Source organism: Trachypithecus francoisi, unplaced genomic scaffold (assembly GCF_009764315.1).
Source record: "Trachypithecus francoisi isolate TF-2019V2 unplaced genomic scaffold, Tfra_2.0 Contig00885, whole genome shotgun sequence".
NCBI lineage: Eukaryota > Metazoa > Chordata > Mammalia > Primates > Cercopithecidae > Trachypithecus > Trachypithecus francoisi.
In genome coordinates this window covers 16,249-38,631 of record NW_022680967.1, presented here as the reverse complement: position 1 = coordinate 38,631, position 22,383 = coordinate 16,249, and the positions used below count along the sequence as shown (strand labels likewise).

The following is a 22,383-nucleotide window of genomic DNA, read 5'->3' as shown; positions in this document are numbered from 1 at the left end:
CCACACTTCACCAAGTCTTAATAGAGCTCAAAGTTTTCCTCTTTGCTTATTTAAACACAACACCTACCCAAGCCAGTTGTAGTCTAAACTGCAGCTCAGAATTGCCTTTGCCAAGAAAGATTAGACCATTTTAGCCATCTTTAAAAAGCTGAACTTGCAAAACAAAGGGATAAAGAATGCTAATTTTCAATGAATAAGTAAGGAATTCTGGATGTGCAGGCAAATGATCAAGAGCCATTGAAACAGACACAGGTAAGACCTTTCAGAGCAAACTGCTGGTCTGGGCATGGGATTATGAGATGAAAACATTTACAGCCAGCACTGTGCACTTACTCAGTGTATCTACCAGGGCAGCCACAGCTTACCTTGCCCTTTCAGTAGTGGGATACATCTGGCCAGAGATGTTATGCTAAGTCACTACCTATGGAGAAGTTAGGATGAAAAATCCTAGCAAGGATATATTAAGAAAGATATCTCAGAATGATTTGGTCATCTCTCAGTGTGCAATAAATGGCACACCCACTACTGAATCCATTTGATAATCTGGTATGTTATCTCATCATAGTTTTAAAGAAATATTCACGCAATTATTATTATTATTATTATATTATTATTATTATTATTTTGAGACAGAGTTTCGCTCTTGTTGCCCAGGCTGGAGTGCAATGGCGCAATCTCGGCTCAACGCAACCTCTACCTCCTGGGTTCAAGCGATTCTCCTGCCTCAGCCTCCCGAGTAGCTGGGATTACAGGCATGGGCCACCACGCCCAGCTAATTTTGTACTTTGAGTAAAGATGGGGTTTCTCTAAGGTTGGTCAGGCTGGTCTTGAACTCCCGACCTCAGGCGATCTGACGGCCTCAGCCTCCCAAAATGCTTGGATTACAGGCTTGAGCCACCGTGCCCGGCCACAAATTATTTTTATTATGAAGTGATGACAATGACAATTAATTACAGGGGTGGTAAACTTCTCAGGATGTCTGAAATCCACAAATAGCCCAAAAAGAAACAAGGTTTTACTGGTCTTAATATTTTAATGAGTATTTTTCCACAGTGTGAAGCAATTCCCATTCCTGGCATTAAGGACCCAAGGTGATGCCAAAATCCTAATAGCAAGGGATGTTGCAGGGCAGACGTGGCAGGGCAGACTATTGAGTAACTGTCTTACAAGCCAGGATAAAAACAAACAGTAGAGAAATGCTACTGTCTGGCAGTACGTTTGGAACCAGTCTGAATTTAGTTAAATATGCTGGTAAATTCACCCATGTGAGCCAAGGAGGAAAAAAGACACCTTCTGGGGAATAAAGCTATACCTACTTGCCTTTACAGATATAAAGGAAAATTCAAATTCAAAAGTCCTATATCATCCCAAAGTATAGCTTTTCTGCTAATATTTAATAATTATTTTCTCAAATAAATATATATAAAATAATCCACACTATAGCTTTATCTAGATCTAAATTTTCAGAAATTAGTAATGGAAATTAAATTACACAGAACTATGATTGTTTCCTAGATTTCTTCCTCTAGGTTATCAATTGACAGTACCTACATAAAACTGTTTCCAGAATGTTGTTAAGTCTTAGTCATTACGGAGATACCTATGGATACACTCACAAATTCTTCTGGGGTCAGGCCAGACACCACCAAGGACATTCTTTTGTTGACCCTTTCTGTTGAAGCTGTCAATTTTGGCTTCTCCCTGCTCACACTTTCTTCCATTGCATTATACTCAGCAGTATTAGTATTATGAGCAGCAGCTGGACTCTGGGCAGATTCTGCAACTTGCCACTGGGGTACTTTCAATGCAGAGGTTGAAGATGGTATGCTGCCAACATGAGCTGACTCTAGGGCTCTGTCTTCAGAAGGATCAGATTCAGGGTCATCAGAGAAGAGACTGATTCCAGATTCCAGGTAAGGTGTTCCCTCTGAAAGGAATGGGAGAAGTTTAATTTACACAACAATGAATGTTGAATTACAGAGTTTTGGTCTCTGTTAAGAATTAAAACGACCAATGAAGTTAGGTTAAGAGAAAAATGGGTACATGAATACAGTGTTAGTGGAAATCCAAAGTAGCCTAATTTCCTAAAAAGGAAATATGGCATTAGGTAGCAAACACCTTAACATGTGTTTACACTTTCAGTCAACAATGCTAGTTTTAGAAATATATCCACAGCCAGGCGCGGTGGCTCAAGCCTGTAATCCCAGCACTTTGGGAGATCCGCCGAGACGGGCGGATCACGAGGTCAGGAGATCGAGACCATCCTGGCTAATACGGTGAAACCCCGTCTCTACTAGAAAAAAAAAATACAAAAAACTAGCCGGGCGAGGTGGCGGGAGCCTGTAGTCCCAGGTACTCGGGAGGCTGAGGCAGGAGAATGGCGTGAACCTGGGAGGCGGAGCTTGCAGTGAGCTGAGATCCGGCCACTGCACTCCAGCCTGGGCAAGAGCAAGACTCTGTCTCAAAAAAAAAAAAAAAAAATATATATATGTGTGTGTGTATATATATATATATATATATGTGTGTATATATATATATATATGTGTGTATATATATATATATATATATGTGTGTATATATATATATATATATATCTCCTAGGCAGATAAAAGATGTATGCAAAGGTTTAGTCATAGGAATGTTCACTGTAACACTGCTTATAATAGTGTAATTTTGGCCGGGCACGGTGGCTCAAGCCTGTAATCCCAGCACTTTGGGAGGCCGAGACAGGCGGATCACGAGGTCAGGAGATCGAGACCATCCTGTAGTCCCAGCTACTCGGGAGGCTGAGGCAGGAGAATGGCGTAAACCCGGGAGGCGGAGCTCTCAGTGAGCTGAGATCCGGCCACCAGCCCGGGCGACAGAGCAAGACTCCGTCTCAAAAAAAAAAAAAAGGCAGGTGCGGTGGCTCAAGCCTGTAATCCCAGCACTTTGGGAGGCCGAGACGGGCGGATCACAAGGTCAGGAGATCGAGACCATCCTGGCTAATACGGTGAAACCCCGTCTCTAGTAAAGAATACAAAAAACTAGCCGGGCGACGAGGAGGGCGCCTGTAGTCCCAGCTACTTGGGAGGCGGAGGCAGGAGAATGGCATAAACCTGGGAGGCGGAGCTTGCAGTGAGCTGAGATCCAGCCACCGCACTCCAGCCTGGGCGACAGAGCCAGACTCCGTCTCAAAAAAAAAAAAAAAAAAAGACACTGGAAGACAACAGATATTAAGAAATAATAAACTAGGCCGGGCACCATGGCTCCCGAGTAGCTGGGATTACAGACATGTGCCACCACACCTGGCTAATTTTTTGTATTTTTAGTAGACATGCAGTTTCTCTGTGTTGATCAGGTTGGTCTGGAACTCCTGACCTCAGGTGATCCACCCGCCTCGGCCTCCCAAAGTGCTAGGATTACAGGCGTGAGCCACCGTGTCCGGCATAGAAGTTCTGGCCAGGTGCCATGGCTCACACCAGTAACCCCAGCACTTTAGGAGGCTGAGATGAGAAGATTGCCTGAGTTCAGGAGTTTGAGACCTACTTGGGCAACATAGGGAGACCTTGTCTCTACATAAAATTTTTTAAAAAATTACCTGGGTATGGTGGCGGATGCCTATAGTCCCAGCTACTTGGGAGGCTAAGGCAGGAGGATCTCTTGAGGAGTTCGAGAGGCTGCAGTGAGCTGTGACTATACCACTGCCCTCCAGCTTGGGCAACAGAGCAAGACCCTCTCTAAAAAGGTGAGGCTGAGGTGTGGGAGGACTGCTCAAAATCAGGAGTTCAAGACCAGCCTAGTTAACAGTGTGTCCCTGTCTCTACTTAAAAAAAAATTATTGGCCGGGCGCGGTGGCTCAAGCCTGTAATCCCAGCACTTTGGGAGGCCGAGACGGGCGGATCACGAGGTCAGGAGATCGAGACCATCCTGGCTAACACGGTGAAACTCCGTCTCTACTAAAAATACAAAAACTAGCCGGGTGAGGTGGCGGGCGCCTGTAGTCCCAGCTACTCGGGAGGCTGAGGCAGGAGAATGGCGTAAACCCAGGAGGTGGAGCTTGCAGTGAGCTGAGATCCGGCCACTACACTCCAGTCCGGGCGACAGAGCGAGACTCCGCCTCAAAAAAAAAAAAAAAAAAAAAATATTATTTATTTATTTATTTATTTATTTTTGAGACGGAGTCTCGCTCTCTCGCCTGGGCTGGAGTGCAGTGGCTGGATCTCAGCTCACTGCAAGCTCCGCCTCCCAGGTTTATGCCATTCTCCTGCCTCAGCCTCCCAAGTAGTTGGGACTACAGGCGCCTGCCACCTTGCCCGGCTAGTTTTTTGTATTTTTTTTTTTTTTTTTTGAGACAGAGTCTCGCTCTGTCACCCAGACTGGAGTGCAGTGGCCAGATCTCAGCTCACTGCAAGCTCCGCCTCTCGGGTTCACGCCATTCTCCTGCCTCAGCCTCCCAAGTAGCTGGGACTACAGGCACCCACCACCTCGCCCAACTAGTTTTTTGTATTTTTTAGTAGAGACGGGGTTTCACCGTGTTAGCCAGGATGGTCTTGATCTCCTGACCTCGTGATCCGCCTGTCTTGGCCTCCCAAAGTGCTGGGATTACAGGCTTGAGCCACCGCGCCCAGCCTTAGTTTTTTGTATTTTTTAGTAGAGACGGGGTTTCACCGTGTTAGCCAGGATGGTCTCGATCTCCTGACCTCGTGATCCGCCCGTCTCGGCCTCCCAAAGTGCTGGGATTAAGGCTTGAGCCACCGCGCCCGGCCGAAAAAAATTATTTTTAAAAAGTTCATTTGAGTTTCAGTTAGACTCAACCAGATTTAGGGAGGAAAAGGCTCAAAACTTATGCTGGTATTAAGCTGTGATATCCAAAATGATTCAGAAATGAAGCATTTCAGTTACAGATCTGCAGAAAAAAATAAACACACATATACACCAAAGAGGAGAGAGTAGATTTACACAGATATTCAAAGTCACACAATAATAACATTTTGTATCTTACACATTAGAATTGAAAGTCTAGTCTGTGTTTAGACTGAAGATGGTGAAAGCACCCCAAAGAAGAGTAGTATACTAGGGAAGGGACTCTGAACTCTCATTATCCGAGAGATGAACTAAATGAAGATAATTACAATGAAAGCATTTAAGGAAATACATTTTGAAGCACTGCCATAGCAACAGAGTTTCTAGCTAGCTTCTTTATCCAAGAGCTACTGTTTGTTCCTGAACACAAAAATACTGCAAGGCACAACTGGGGACCAAGGCCACTGTTCTGTATAAGTAACAGACTTGAGTTCCTAGAAAGACTCAAAGAAAGGCCTTAAAGTCCCCAGTTGGACTGTGGAACAGGGTGCTGAAGAAGGAACTTTAACACTCAGATAAGAATCACTGCCGGGCGCGGTGGCTCAAGCCTGTAATCCCAGCACTTTGGGAGGCCGAGACGGGCGGATCATGAGGTCAGGAGATCGAGACCATCCTGGCTAACACGGTGAAACCCCGTCTCTACTAAAAATACAAAAACTAGATGGGCGACGTGGCAGGTGCCTGTAGTCCCAGCTACTCGGGAGGCTGAGGCAGGAGAATGGCGTAAACCCGGGAGGCGGAGCTTGCAGTGAGCTGAGATCCGGCCAGTCCGGACGACAGAGCGAGACTCCGCCTCAAAAAAAAAAAAAAAAAAAAAAGAATCACTGAGATAGGAATGAAGTGTACTTTGAGAGCACTCACCACCCCTGCATGTTTCTAAGCAGCATCCTGGTGGGGACCCCATGCCCAGCCTCTCCTAAGTGTCTATGTGTTTGCCCCTGTTTAAAAACCTGCCTGATGTGTTGTCTTTCCAATTAAAAACTCAAATTTCCATCTCACTTTCCTTCATTTATGCCATTATTCCTCAGCTCAGTGCTCACTTCTTCTAGGAAGTTAGCTCTGATCAACTGCACTTGCCTGGTTACTCCAATGGCATCCTCTCAGAGGTCCATCTAGATTTTTTTTGGTAACTGTAACACTGCTATAAAGCACTTGACTCTGCTGCATAATTAGGCTTTCTGTGTTCTTTCCTTTTCCTTTTGAACTAACAGGAGCTCTACATCACTAGGCTTTCTGTGGATCAAAGTGCAGTTCCTGAAGTATAGGATGTCTCTTCCTATAAATCAGAAGCACATTAAATAGGTCTTTGTGATGTGACACCAGTGTAATAAGGAATATGTCTGAGAATTTTTTCATAGCTTTCTGAAATTATGGGGTTGCCTGTCACCAATTTCTCCTACTCCACTTAGCTTCCAATAGAGCAAGAGCTATATTGTATACCATCTATATTCCATGGGCTCCCCACAGCATCTACTTGTTATAGGTACTCAGATGACAACATGAATGACTGCCCTGGGTCCCTCTGATTGGTATATTAGTTGTGAGCAGGGACAAGAACCAAGGTTCCAAAATTACCCATGTGCTGAGCAAGGATCATAAAATGTTGGAGCTAGGTCCTTACTTTTCAGAAGGAGATAAAGGGGAAGGAAAGAATTTTGCTTAAGATATCAGTGTTTGGCCAACATCACACACCTTTTTCTGATGTGCTTTGTTCTGGATTTCGAAGGTCCTCAAGGGCAGAAGAGTCAGTTACGATGGAACGGTAGCTGTTAGAAGGCTGGCTTCCATGCTGTTCTAACACAGCTTCTAGTTCAGCCATTTCCTGCTGGAGCTTTATTAGGTTATCTTGCATGGTATCCCTCTGCTGCAAAAATGATAAATGGTACCAAGAAAATGAAATACTTTGAGAAGCTTTCCATTAAATGAAAATATGTCATACAAATTAGTTTTAGCACAGGAATTGAAATCACCTAGTATGGAACTATAAGTTCTGGCTGAACACCTTTTAATCTAACCACATTCATGCAATTAATGCCCATGAAATTATTTCCAAATGATGCTAGTGAGGGAAAAAATCCTCCAACTCCCCTTGATTTATTGTGATGTCCTTTTGAGGTTGGTTGTTTTCTTTTAAAGCTAGGGAATGAAAAAATAATTAAAGTATTTAAACATTATCGATATTTAAAATTAGCATGAATCTATTAATATTTTATTTATACAGGTACATTTCAAAGACTTGGTGTTGTGAGATTCATCAGACATTTAGGTTAGTTCATATAAAAATATGTGATTTTTAGACTAATGTAATGTCGAAAAAAGCCCCCTATCTATGGCATTTTATAAAAATGCAACAAATAGAAAAATACTATCAGTAATCCTGCCTAGATTACTGGCTTGTGAGGACTCTTCCTTTTCTGGGATGCTCTGAACCTTTAGTTTCTTTTCTTTTTTTCTTTTTTAAGTCTCCCTCTGTCACCCAGGCTGGCACCATCTCAGCTCACTGCAACCTCTTCCTCCAGGTTCAGGTGATTCTCCCACCTCAGTCTCTCCAGTAGCTGGGATTACAGTTGCTTGCCATGATGCCCGGCTAATTTTGGTAATTTTAGGAGAGACAGGGTTTTACCATGTTGGCCAGGCCGGTCTTGAACCCCTGACCTCAAGTGATGCGTCCACCTTGGCCTCCCAAAGTGCTGGGATTACAGACATGAGCCATTGTGCTCGACCTGAACCTTTAGTTTCTAACAGAAAAAGCAAAAAGATAATCTATGAGTCTATCTGTTTGCTCAGTTAATTAGACAACTATTTACTATCTATTAAGCACCAGGCACTGTCCTAGTATTGAGGATACAGTCCTCATGGTGCTGCCATTCTAGACAGGGACATCTTATCTAGAATGTGTCCACCTAGATATCATTAGCAAGGACCTGTGAGAGGGAAGGATCCAACAGAAAGAGCCCTAAGAAAGCCTGTAAGGATAGCTACTGTTAAAATAATGGGTTCTTCTTGCTTATGGGCTCCTGTTGTTTATTGGTCCATTTCAAAGAAGAATGTGCTAAGTCCAAGTATTTGATAAACAAAGCATTTAGGTATGTAAGGAGTCTTCCAAAATATCCTTTTTAAAAATTTATTTTATTTTATTTATTTATTTTTGAGATGGAGTCTCATTCTGTCGCCCAGGCTAGAGTGCAATGGCACAACCTCAGCTCACTGCAACCTCTGCCTACCTGGTTCAAGCAATTCTGCCTGCTTCAGCCTCCCAAGTAACTGGCATTACAGGCACCTGTTACCAATTTTTTTTACATTACAGGCACCTCAACCAATTTTTTTTTTCTGAGACAGAGTCTCACTTTGTTGCCCAGGCTGAAGTGCAATGGCACAATCTAGGCTCACTGCAAGCTCCACCTCCCAGGTTCAAGCCATTCTTCTGCTTCAGCCTCCCGAGTAGCTGGGACTACAGGCGTCTGCCACCACGCCCAGCTAATTTTTTGTATTTTTAGTAAAGACGGGGTTTCACTGTGTTAGCCAGGATGGTCTCGATCTCCTGACCTCGTGATCCGCCCGCCTCAGCCTCCCAAAGTGCTGGGATTACAGGCCTGAGCCACCGTGCCCGGCCTAATTTTTGTATTTTTAGTAGAGACAGGGTTTCACCATGTTGGCCAGGCTGGTCTTGAACTCCTGACCTCAGGTGATCTGCCCGCCTCAGCCTCCCAAAGTGCTGGGATTACAGGCATGAGTCACCATGCCTGGCTTCAAAATATACATGTTTAAAAATCACTTTGAGAAGGAACATCAATGGTTGCCAAAAAGTCCAGTGTGGGAGTGTGGGCAGGAACATACTGTTTCACTCTCCATTTCTTCTTCTTCTGATCCTTAAAAATGACTTTGCCCTTTACTAAAACCAAGCCATCTTCCTTCTGCTGCTATACTGAGTTCATAATTTTCAGGAGGTTTTGATGACCAGAAAATGTATTCCTAGCTTCACAAAGGTTTCCATTGCTACTCTAACACTGCTTTGCTGCCAAGGTCTGCAGCAACGCCATTGCCACCACGTGGTACTCATGAGTAGTTACATCACTGATCAAATCCTAGCCAAGGTCTGCCTCAGTAAACCCGGAATGAAAGCACATAAGATATCTGACCAAAATGCTTCATAGGCTATATTAGTCACTGCTGTCACAACCATCACATCTAACCTCTATGTGGCCATCACATAAATCAGAAAAAATAGTAGTGGGGTAATTATTAATAGATAACTTTCCTTTGGGTTTCCCAAAGGAATTATTTTTTATAACTTAGACAAATTCCCCGGCAGGCAAGTGGTCAAATACATTAGGGAGAATAAAACCAATAGGTTTCTAAGACTTCTTGATTCTAATTCTGAAGTGCTCCTTCAATTAGCTCTAGTCTTCTATTTCTACTATGCTGCTCTGATCTATATTTTTAACACTGCTACATTACTGTAGAAGTTCCCCAAAAGCCTTGTTTATCATGTCTTTTTCTTCCATAAAGACCCTTAGTGCTCCAGCCTGGCCATCACAGTGAAACCCCAGCTGAGGCAGGAGAATCGCTTGAACCCGGGTGGTGGAGGTTGCAGTGAGCCAAGATCGTGCCACGGCACTCCAGCCTGGACAACAGAGCAAGACTCTGTCACAAAAAAAAAAAACAAAAACCAAAACAAACAAACAAAAAAAACAAAAAAACCTTAGGGATATACCACGGCTGAGTTATACTTTTTGAACACTATATAATTGTTAGTCATTATTGCCATTAGGATAAAGTCCAAATTCCTAAACATAGCATTCAAAAGGCCCTTTACACCCTGGTAATTATCTCTCATTTCTCCCAACATGCGTCACACAAGTTGTTTTCCCATAACACAGGACTTTATGTTTCCTGGGAATTCCATGACTCTGTACCTTTACCTTACTTGCTGCCACTCCTCTTTTTCCACTTGAAAAAATTCTTCTCATCTTTCAAGGCCTAGCTTGAATGTCTCCTTAAGTCCCCACCAGGAGGAGTTGTGAAATATAAGAAGTAAGGGCAAGTGGGCAGAATGTGGCTAATTCTAATAAGACTCCTGAAATGTGCAGCACAGCAGCCGGAACTGGTCTGGAGGGAAGTAGACCCTTGTTTGTTCACATTCATTACATATAAATAGATATATAACCTTCCCATAAAACATGTGTATTTAATGAGTTAAAATTATTTCTAATGTTCCTACTACTACATAATAAGCCTAATCCAAATACAAGCTGAAGTCTTAGCACAAATAGTGGCTTTATCATGCTAGTTTTGTTGACATGTTGTGAATATTTTCAAATACACAGAAAACTTGAAGCAACTTCGCAATGAATGTTTACATATCTACTACGTAGAATCTATAATTAACATTTCCTATATTTACTTTATCACATACACACACATGAACACACACACAGAAGTCCCCACCAATAATCCACCTCCTATCAGGAACAGATGATCTCTCACTACTTGATTTACATTGCTAATGCATTAGTATACCCAAATGGAACACATGACCTTGATAGAAGGAATCTTGCCTTAATCATTTTTGTCTCCCTAATGCCTAGCAGACAGTAAGCACTCAGCAAGTATTTATTTATTTATTTATTTAATTTTATTTATTTATTTATTTATTTAATTTTATTTATTTATTTATTTTTTGAGACGGAGGCTCGCTCTGTCTCCTGGGCTGGAGTGCAGTGGCTGCATCTCAGCTCACTGCAAGCTCCGCCTCCCAGGTCCATGCCATTCTCCTGCCTCAGCCTCCCGAGTAGCTGGGACTACAGGCGCCCGCCACCTCGCCCGGCTAGTTTTTTGTATTTTTTTAGTAGAGACGGGGTTTCACCGTGTTAGCCAGGATGGTCTCGATCTCCTGACCTTGTGATCCACCCGTCTCGGCCTCCCAAAGTGCTGGGATTACAGGCTTGAGCCACTGCGCCCGGCCTCAGCAAGTATTTATTAATGAGAAGATAAATTAATGAATAAGTATACTTAATCAGTCTTCTGTAAAAACAAACAAAAACCCAGATACCAATGACACCAAATTAGGAATTCTCTATCATCTATATGCTTTTTCTCGGTTCAGTACAAACAGGGAAAAAAATTCCACTTTAACAGTTTTTCCTGCCTCTGCTACTTTAGATGTAAGATAGCCTGAAATCTGACTTCAGCTGTTTTGGGTAGATGCTTAGTAAAAACACTTTGCAAAATGAATCCTGAACAAATAGACACATCTCTGGGAATAAGATCAGAAATAGAGAAAAACAAGGACATTGTATATTGAATGTCAAACATAATACAGTATGGCTAAGGCAGATGTAATCAGAAATTGCAATCTTAAACTTTAAAACACAATGGACAGAATTAGACGATGGGTATATTGACAGAGTCCCAAACCCACATCCAAAAAGGATCATAGTAATTGCAAACAGAGAAAAGGCCTCCTAAATCTTTTCATCAATTTAGTTGCCATGGCAATCCTGAAGAAGTGGAGAATACTAGTGACAGCTCATATACGGAGTGGGGAGTTATCTCAAAGGTTTCTTGACAACTCCAAGGGGCTTCAGGTCTAGAGGGATTTGCTCTGTACAGAGAATGGGCAGTAGATGATAAGCCCTCTCTAATTGTAGTTCTCATAGCAATGCAAGATTTAGAAGATTTTAAAACTGGATATCACCCAATGTTGGCAAGGTACAGGAAAATGGGAACTATCATTTACCACAGGGGCTGGAAGATCACAAACTAGTTTAATCTTTCTAAAGAACAATTTAGCAACATGTATCAAACACGAAAATCCTAGTCCTAGGAATTTATACTAAGGAAATAATCAGAGATGTAGGCAAATATTTAGCTACCAGGATGCTACTACAGTAAAGTACATAATAGCAAACTGGCCTCTTACCCTGAAACCTTCAACATTCAGCAATAGGTCAAATAAATCATGATACACTGGAAAGATAGAATCTCATATAGTAATTAAAAATGAAGTCACTTAAGAATTTTAACAACTCAGGCCAGGTACAGTGGCTCATGCCTGTAATCCCAGCACTTTGGGAGGCTAAGGTGGGTGGATCACTTGAGGTCAGGAGTTTGAGACCAGCTTGACCAAAACGGAGAAACCCTGTCTCTACTAAAAATACAAAATTAGCTGGTCATGGTGGCACATGCCTGTAATCCCAGCTACTCAGGAGGCTGAGGCAGGAAAATCGGTTGAACCTGGGAGGCAGAGGTTGCGGTGAGCCGAGGTCGTGCCACTGCACTCCAGCCTGGGCAACAAGAGCGAAACTACATCTCAGAAAAAAAACAAATAAATAAAAAATAAAAATAAAGAATTTTAATCATCCAGAAAAAGCTAGATTATGTACAGAATTATCTGGATTTCTTTTTTTTTGAGACAGGGTCTCTCACCATATTACCCAGGCTGGAGTGCAATGGCACCATCATGGCTCATCCCAGCCTCAACTTGCTGGGATCAAGCAATCCTACCTGAGCCCCTCACGTAGCTGAGACTACAGGTGTGCACCACTTAGCCTCATTAATTTTTTTTTTTTTTTCCCAGACAGGGGTTGCCCAGAAAGGAGTGCAGTGGCCTGATCACAACTCACTGTGGCCTTGACCTCTGGGGCTCAGGCAATCTTCCTGCCTCAGCCTTGTAAAGTGCTGGGATTACAGGTGTGAGTCACTGTGCCAGGCCTCCTGGATATATTTTAAAGATAAAGTATATACAAAGCACCCCTGTGCACACACAGGAATACTAAAAGAATATACACCAATAAATTGGTAACCATTTCTGGATAACACAAATTGCAACTAGCTTACCATTTTAATCACTGTAAGTGTACAGTTCAGTGGCATTAAGTATTTTCACACTGTTGTATTACCATTGTCACTATTCATCTCCAGAACTTTTTCATCATCCCAAACTGAAATCTGTACTCATCAAACAGTAACTCCCCATTTCCCCCTCCCCAAGTCTCTAGTAACCACTATTGTACCTTCTGTCCTATGAATGTATCTTTTTTTTTTTTTTTTTTTTTTTGAGAGGGAGTCTCCCTCTGTCACCCAGGCTGGAGTGCCGTGGCTGGATCTTGGCTCACTGCAAGCTCTGCCTCCTGGGTTTACGCCATTCTCCAGCCTCAGCCTCCCGAGTAGCTGGGACTACAGGCGCCCGCCACCTTGCCTGGCTAGTTTTTTTTTTTTTTTTTTTGTATTTTTTAGTAGAGACGGGGTTTCACCATGTTAGCCAGGATGGTCTCGATCTCCTGACCTCGTGATCCACCCGTCTCGGCCTCCCAAAGTGCTGGGATTACAGGCTTAAGCCACCGCGCCCGGCCTCTTTTTTTTTCTTTTTTAACTCCTCCTTGTGGAGCAAGGCTTATCTATAGACCATGTGCCCAGAGTAACCAAATTTAACTATACTAGATATATCATATAAGTGGAAGCATATAACATGTGTCTTTTGGTGTCCAGTTTATTTCAGTTAACACAATGTCTTCAAGGTTCATCCATGGATTTTTGTTTATTTGTATTTTCTAAGTTTTCCATGATACACATATATAACTTTATAAGAATATCAGGCTTTTCTCAACTTCATTTAATCTAACTTCAGAAAGTTCACAAAAAAACATCATTCACTTACTAGCAGCTAAAAGGGTATTTAATTTAGGTGGGAAAAAGAAGCCACAGCAGGATGATTCGAGGGGGTCTGAACAGCTTCATTTTAAGAACGTGCCTACGGCAGGTCAGAGAACATAAGCAAACTGTCTAAGATCACACAGCCCAGTACAGAACTCTCACCAATATTACCGCCAGCAACTGCTGTATGTATCCTTCATAGAACCCTGTGCTAGGAATACAAAGAACCAATCTAACTACTAGAAGTTGTCAATTTAGTGGGAGATAAATGAAAAAAATCAACTGAGATGAGCCTGAATTTTTGCATGAGAACTTGGAAAATTTTGGTGCCACTTCTACAAATGAAAATTAGAAGGCTAGGCCTGGTGGCTCATGCCTATAATCTCAGCACTCTGGGAGGCTTAGGCTGGCCGATCATTTGAGGTCAGGAGTTCAAGATGAGCCTGGCCAACATGGTGAAACCCTCTCTCTACTAAAAAAACACAAAAGGCCGGGCTCGGTGGCTCAAGCCTGTAATCCCAGCACTTTGGGAGGCCGAGACAGGCGGATCACGAGGTCAGGAGATCGAGACCATCCTGGCGAACACGGTGAAACCCCGTCTCTACTAAAAAATACAAAAACTAGCCGGGCAAGGTGGCGGGCGCCTGTACTCCCAGCTACTCGGGAGGCTGAGGCAGGAGAATGGCGTGAACCCGAGAGGCGGAGCTTGCAGTGAGCTGAGATCCGGCCACTGCACTCCAGCCTGGGCAACAGAGCGAGACTGTGTCTCAAAAAAAAAAAAAAAAAAAAAAAAAAACCACAAAAAAAATGAGCTGGGAATGGTGGCAGGCACCTGTAATTCCAGCTACTTAGGAGGCTGAGGCACGAGAATCACTTGAACCTGAACCTGGGAGGCGAAGGTTGCAGTGAGCCAAGATTGTGCCACTGCACTCCAGCCTGGGTGACAGAGCAAAACTCCATCTCAAGAAAAAAAATTAGGAGACAGAGCCTGGTTCTATGATGAAGATGATGTTAATTTTTAGATGCTGTGATACTGAATGTTTTTTCTAGACTATTCTGCCTTAGTACATAAACATTTCACATTACCAAATGGTCACATATGGTAAAGCTTTTAATTACTTCATAAGTGACCAAATTATTGGCCTTGACCATTAGGTCCAGAAAGTAAAATTATGTACTTTCTTTTTTTTGAGATGGAGTTTCACTCTTATTGCCCAGGCTGGAGAGCAGCAGCATGATCTCAGCTCACTGCAACCTCCACCTTCTGGGTTCAAGTGATTCTCTTGCTTTAGCCTCCCATCTCTTTTTCAAAGAAAATATGACTTATGAGCAATTAAAAAAAAAAATAGGCCAGGCGTGGTTGCACATGCCTGTAATCCCAGCATTTTGGGAGGCTGAGGTGGGAGGATCACTTGAGCCCAGGAATTTGAGACCAGCTTGGGCAACATAGTGACACTATCTCTAGTAAAAATTAAAAAATTAGGCCGGGCGCGGTGGCTCAAGCCTGTAATCCCAGCACTTTGGGAGGCCGAGAGGGTGGATCACGAGGTCAGGAGATCGAGACCATCCTGGCTAACATGGTGAAACCCGTCTCTACTAAAAATACAAAAACTAGCCGGGCGAGGTGGCAGGCGCCTGTAGTCCCAGCTACTAGGAGGCTGAGGCAGGAGAATGGCGTAAACCCAGGAGGCGGAGCTTGCAGTGAGCTGAGATCCGGCCACTGCACTCCAGTCCGGGCGACAGAGCGAGACTCCGCCTCAAAAAAAAAAAAAAAAAAAAAAAAAAAAAAAAAAAAAAAACAAAAAAAAAAAAAAAAAAAAAAAAAAATTAAAAAATTAGCTGGATGTGTTGGTGGGCACCTATGGTACCAGGTACTTGGGAAGCTGAGGTAGGAGGATCGCTTGAGCCCAGAAGTCAAAGCTACAGAGAACCATGATTTCCCCACTGCCAACGTGTCAGTGGTGGACCTGACCTGCCGTCTGGAAAAACCTGCCAAATATGATGACATCAAGAAGGTGGTGAAGCAGGCGTCGGAGGGCCCCCTCAAGGGCATCCTGGGCTACACTGAGCACCAGGTGGTCTCCTCCGACTTCAACAGCGACACCCACTCTTCCACCTTCGATGCTGGGGCTGGCATTGCCCTCAACGACCACTTTGTCAAGCTCATTCCTGGTATGACAACGAATTTGGCTACAGCAACAGGGTGGTGGACCTCATGGCCCACATGGCCTCCAAGGAGTAAGACCCCTGGAACCACCAGCCCCAGCGAGAGCACAAGAGGAAGAGAGAGGCCCTCACTGCTGGGGAGTCCTGCCACACTCAGTCCCCTGCCACACTGAATCTCCCCTCACAGTTTCCATGTAGACCCCTTGAAGAGGGGAGGGGCCTAGGGAGCCCCACCTTGTCGTGTACCATCAATAAAATCCCCTGAGCAACAGAGTAAGAGACCCTGTATCAAAGAAACCAAAAGAAAAAATAACTAGATTTTAAAAGGGAAAAGAAAAAAAGAACAGAAGTATCCACAAAACAGTGAAAGGCTAGATGGTCTCTATTAGGAAGAGAACCCTATAGTCTCCAACTTGGTACCAAGAATAAACACCAAAATTGCAATTGCTGGCAATAATATTGGTGAGAGTTCTGTACCTGGCTGTGTGGCCTTAGGCAGTTTGCTTATCTTCTCTGACCTGCAATAGGCATACTCTTAAAAAGGAGCTATGCAGACCCCCTTGAATCATCCTGCTGTGCCTTCTTTTTCTCACCTCTCTTGATACAATAAGAATGTCACATTTTTGTTATAGGGGAGATGATGTGTTTTTGTTTGTTTTTGAGGTAGAGTCTCACTCTGTCACCCAGGCTGGAATGCAGTGGTACAATCCCAGTTCACTGCAACCTCTGCCTCCCAGGTTCAGGTGATTCTCCTGTCTCAGCCTCCAGAGTAGCTGAGATTACAGGCATTGGCCACCATGCCCAGCTAATTTTTGTATTTTTAGTAGATGTGGGATTTCACCATGTTGGCCAGGCTGGTCTCAAACTTCTGACCTGAGATGATCCACCCACCTTGGCCTCCCAAAGTGCTGGGATTAGCAAATGGGTTTCAAAGGTTTAGCTTATTCATTAAAATCAGTATTTAGTATACTACAATGAGCTAGGCAGTGTGTGTGTGTGTGTGTGTCTGCGTGTGCACGTGTGAAATAAAAGGTAGTATGAGTTCCATCAAGGTGCTTACAGTCTAATTTAAGGAGACAATGAACCACAAACAATTGTTGTGCCATTAATTCAAAGAGATGATGTCAGCAAACCTAAGAATGTGGGATACAGACTACTGAATGCAAAGGACACCACACACACACACGCACGAACACACACACACGCTTTTTACCTGAGTGGTTAAAATTTCGCTCTGAGAGGAGAGCCTTGAGCAGTCTTCAGAGACGCTTGTTTCACTCTCATACCCGGATGCTGCTTCACCTTAAGTAACAATCAAAACAGAGGTTCAGATGTAAAAGCTGACTATAAACACTGCAACTTGCTGTATCTTTTTCTTCTCATTGGTAGGACTGGATTTACTTTCATGTCACACAAAATGATTAAACTACTTGTTTTGGGACACTGGGATTTCCTTTTACAAAATGAAACCAGAAGTCAGTCCACCAATAATTAGGATGTTAAAGCTTAGTCAGTCAGAGATGACGTCCTAGCTGGGTGAAGGACTTTTTTCTATGAAAAGCACCTTAGGAGGAACGCGTTTCAAGTTTAAGAAGCAGTTCCTTTAACTACTCTTGGAAATTCGTAAAATGTGCTCCCCAAAAGGCATAAACATTTAGCTCATTTCTATAGACTGGGGCAAACACAAAACCTGGTTCCAATACCTAAGTTTGAATCCACACTTTGCTCTTCTGGATTATCTTCTTCCAAGCCCGTTCCCCTTTCTTCATCATCTGAAACCAATTCCTTGTCACTCAGACCAACTCCCTGGCTTTCAGACTGATGCCTCATTCGTTTGGAAGAACCAATCAAGAAAGGATCCTGGGTGTTTGTATTTGCAGTCAAGTCTTCCAGTTCACTGCACTGTGAAGAAAACAAGCTACCAGAACCTTTTGTTTCCTCACTAAGGTGATGTTCCTGGGATGCCTTTGCCAATATTACCTGGTTACTACAGTCAGTTAAGCTATTCTTCAATGATAATAAATTCTCCTCTGTGTTCTTAGACAGACACTCGGTAGCAACAGTGCTATGCCTAGTAGTCTGAGAAGGTATATTGCTTACTTTACCAAATAACAAGTGTTGGAAGCAGGGAAGCTCTTCATCCTCACTAGATAAGTTCTCTTCCGAGGACTCTAATTTCTTGGCCCCTCTTTGGTAACCCTGAGCCAAATGTGTATGGGTGAAAGGACTAGGGCTCCTGCTGAGCTCTCCTCTCTGGACGCTTTTGCTAAAAACAGCAGAACTCTCCTTAATGTCATTTTCAGCAAAACTAGTATCTTCCTTTATTTCACCATCATCTAACAGGTCATCAGGAGTCTCAGAACAAACCTCAGACACATGACTACTTCCCATAGGCTGTTCTAGGTTATCTGAAATCAGACATGGAGAGAAGTCTGTATTAACAGTCTGAACTACTTCTTCATGTTCTTGCTTTTTTATTTCAGGATGCTTACAATTACTTATAGGAAGACTTTGTTTACAGATCTCAGGTTGCAAAAGCCCTAATCTAAGCACAGCATTCAATTGTGGCCCTCTGTTTCTACCTAGTTCTGCCTGAATGTTTTCATCACTGGAACCTACTTCATTAATACTGGAGCCCACTTCATTAGTACTGGAACCTACTTCATTAATATTGCTCGAGCTGCCTTCTTTAAAAGCATTTTCTCTAATGTTATTATGGCTAATTGTGCTCACTGTACTTGGAATGATGTTCTCATTTCCCACTGTTCTTTCAGGTGACACTGAATGTTCCTCAGAGTTTTCCTCTAGCAGGTTTTTCTTACATTTAGTTTTAACAAATGACCTGACAGGAAAAAGTGGTGGTATATGGTATGGGTTTTGTAAAAGTCCATGTTTATTTGGAGTAATGAGTACAGTTTCGTTGCCTCTGAACTGAGATGATAGACAAAACATAGAGCCTCCTTTGATACTACATTTGGCATTATCAACTGGCTTATCTTTCTGACAAACCACAGGAAAGCCTGCAGTGATATTAACTGTCTGTACAGGCTTGATATTAGACTCTTTCTTTCCTTGATTTTCTTCCTTTTGTTCACATTCAGAAGTAACTTTTGGACTTTGTTTCTTTAAGGACTTAGAGTGGGCAGAGAATGTTGCACATTCCTCTTCTGGATTTCCTGCATTTGAAAACAGAGCAAAGGACTGGCGCTTTGAAACCTTGAATGTATTCTGCAAATACTGAGTATCAAGTTCACTTTCTTCTATTTCTATGCTTGTTTCCTGACTGTGGTTAACTTCACGTCCCAATGGATACTTAAAGCCTTCTGTGTCATTTCTAGTATCTTCAGAACAACCATGAATTAGTTCCTTGGGGTTTTCAAATGCTGCACACTGACTCACACATTTATTTTGTTCTGTTTTTGCTTTCCCTAGAGTGCTAACTTCCAGTAATGAGATACTTTCCTGAGTGCCATAATCAGTACCAGGTACCAATGAAATACTGCTACTCTCTACAGATTTTTCAGTTTGTAAAACCCTTTCTCCACTTAACATGAGATCTTTGGGGTCTTTGGCATTATTAGATACTTTAACTGTTTCTAGTTTCTCTTCTTTTTCTTCTCTTGAAAGGCTAGGATTGACAAATTCTTTAAGTTCACTAGTATTTGAACAGTTAGTAAAAGAACGAGGTACCTTTGTTAACTTCAGTTCTGGGAAAGTATCACTGGCATGTCTTTTACTTGTCTGTTCATTTGGCTTGTTACTCTTCTTGGCTCCAGTTGCAGATTCTTTATCTTCCATGAGTTGTAGGTTTCTGCTGTGCCTGACTGGCATTTGGTTGTAATTTTTTTTCTTTATCTCTTCACTGCTAGAACAACTATCAATTTGTAGTTCAGTACAATTAGGTGGCCTTAGATTTCTACTGACTACTAGTTCAAGCGCATGAATATGCCTGGTAGAAGACTTCCTCCTCAGCCTATTCTTTTTAGGTGCTTTTGAACTGTGGATATTTAATTCTAGTTCCATATTGTTTATACTGCTGCTTATAGGTTCAGATTTAGTTTTGAAAGCAGATTCTTCTTCCAGTGATTCTATTGGGTCAGGATTTTTCTCATTCTGAATAGAATCACCTTTTGTTTTATTCTCATGAACACTATTAGTAATATTCATCACTTGACCATTCTGCTCCATTTGGTTAGTTCCCTGATTTATCATTTCAGGAGTCTTTTGAACTGCCAAATCTGCTTTCTTTATAAAATCCTCAGGATGAAGACCTGATGTAGTTCTCCTTTTACGCTTTAATTTATTTGTGAGGGGACGCTCTTGCATTATCTGTGACTCAGTAACAAGTGCTCCTATAATTAGATTTTCAGTTACATGGCTTAAATCGGGAAGCTTTGCCTTCCTCCGATAGGTTTTCCCAAATATTTTATCTTCAATGTTACTCTCTACTGAACTGGAGTGAACTCTTTCACTTTTACATATTAAAGCCTCATGAGGATCACTGGCCAGTAAGTCTATTTTCTCTGAAGAACCAGAATATTCATCTACCTCATTAAGAACATCCAATACATCAGCTACTTTGGCATTTGATTCAGAACCCCCATCATGTGAGTCATCAGAACTTAACAGTTCATCACTTCTGGAAAACCACTCATTAACTTTCTGAATGCTGCTATTTAGTGTTATCCAAGGAACATCTTCAGTGTCTCTAGGATTCTCAGAGCATGGCAGTTTCTGCTTATTCCTTTCTTTTCTCTCATACAGGGTATCAGCATTCAGATCTACCTTTTTCTCTGTGCTGGGAGTCTGCCTATCATTACATGTTTCCTTACTTCCAGTCCATCTATTATGTTGGCTCCTTGCTAAGCCAGGCTGTTTGCTTTTATTACAGAATTCAGCCTTTTCTACATTCATTCTGTCTTTAGTGAGTAATAAACTGCTGTTCTCATGCTGTAATGAGCTGGCATGAGTATTTGTGCCACATGGCTCCACATGCAAGTTTGAAACAGAACTACCCTGATACTTTTCTGGATGCCTCTCAGTTGCATGCTTCTCAGTGGTATTCAAATCATTATTACTGGACTGATGATGTTCAGTATTTGTTATATCCTTCTCAGAAAATTCACAAGCAGCTGAAAATACACAAAATAACAAGGTACTCAAAAACTGAATTGTCATTAAAAAAATACATACTTCATACACCTTGGAGGTGGAAATCAACCAACTGGCTATATTTAGAGAAACTAACCTCATAAACTACCAAGTATACTGAAGATGTAGCTCATACTCTTTCATTTAATTCCTATTTACTTAGATTATATCCACTTAGGATCCATTAAATTTTTAATTTCAGAATTTTCCCTATGCAGAAACCACACCTCCTATTTCTCTAATGTCTAAGAGTGAATTAAAAGCAGATTGGCCATCAGAAAACCAGTTCTGACGTACTCTAAAGATCACTGGCCATTAAGTCTACTTAATACTCTGTTCTCTACAGACTTACCATTCCCTATATTTAAAAACCAGTAGACCTTTAAAGATGAAACACAAATACATCAATTAAAAGTAAAGGGCAGGCCGGGCACGGTGGCTCAAGCCTGTAATCCCAACACTTTGGGAGGCCGAGACGGGCGGATCATGAGGTCAGGAGATCGAGACCATCTTGGCTAACACGGTGAAACCCCGTCTCTACCAAAAAATACAAAAAACTAGCCGGGCGAGTTGGCGGGCACCTGTAGTCCCAGCTACTTGGGAGGCTGAGGCAGGAGAATCACGTAAACCCAGGAGGTGGAGCTTGCAGTGAGCTGAGATCCGGCCACTGCACTCCAGCCTGGGTGACAGAGCGAGACTCCGTCTCAAAATAAAAAAAAAAAAAAAAAAAAAAAAAGTAAAGGGCAGGCCAGGCACAGTGGCTCAAGCCTGTAATTGCAGCACTTTGGGAGGCTGAAGTGGGCAGACTGCTTGAATCCAGGAGTTTGAGACCAGCCTTGGAAACATGGCGAAACTCTGTCTCTATAAAACCACAAAATATTAGCCGGGTGTGGTGACGTGTGCCTGTAGTCCCAGCTACTCAGGAGGCTGAGGTGGGAGGATAGCTTGAACCCAAGTGGTGGAGGTTGCAGTGAGCCACGATTGCATCACTGCACTCCAGCCTGGGCAACAGAGTGAGACCCCATCTCAAAAAAAAAAAAAAAAAAAACAACAACAACAAAAAATGAAAGGGCAACAATCAATTACAGAAGGTCTTATTATTATAGCTACATTAGTCTAGTACCATTTAAATCTATCAGATCATACCATGACATTTGACAAAGAATGATACTCTAACTCTGCCAAGAGATTCTGTGGATTGTAAAGGTCCCAAATGGTCTTCAGAATAATCTAATTACAGTACTGTATCTACCCACTCTGTTAAATTGGGAAACTTTGCCATTACCCTTTTTTGCAGAATCCAAACTGGTTTCATCCCTGGTTCCTTGAGGGGTGATTTGTAACAATTCTTGATCTCCCACACTATAGGGAAAAGACAAGAGTCCTAATGAGAAACACTAGTTATATGTATGCAGAACTGTCAAATGACCAAGATCAAACATTTTAGCTCTTTCATTTACAGAAAGTTGACCAATCTTATTGAGTTAGCGAAAGCTGCTCTCTCCTTTAGAAACTTCTAGTTGAAATGGAATGGTTGCTGGGCACGGTGGCTCATGCCTGTAATTC

The 22,383-nt window shown here is 42.5% G+C and overlaps 1 protein-coding gene across 3 annotated transcripts in view; it reads right to left on the bottom strand.

Moving 5' to 3' along the window:
* LOC117089756 (breast cancer type 1 susceptibility protein homolog) overlaps positions 1-22,383 on the bottom strand; it is a 48,622-nt gene that overhangs the window by 12,981 nt on the left and 13,258 nt on the right. For 2 of the 3 annotated variants that reach the window (XM_033221305.1, XM_033221297.1), the window contains exons 6-10: positions 22,103-22,179; positions 17,370-20,798; positions 16,880-16,968; positions 6,538-6,709; positions 1,617-1,927 (exon numbers count right to left, since the gene is read on the bottom strand). In XM_033221305.1, the coding sequence (XP_033077196.1) occupies positions 1,617-1,927; positions 6,538-6,709; positions 16,880-16,968; positions 17,370-20,798; positions 22,103-22,179 (4,078 nt within the window). Of the gene's footprint in view, positions 1-322; positions 333-1,616; positions 1,928-6,533; positions 6,710-16,879; positions 16,969-17,369; positions 20,799-22,102; positions 22,180-22,383 lie in introns of all 3 variants that reach the window. The other variant, XM_033221314.1, reaches the window with a different exon arrangement.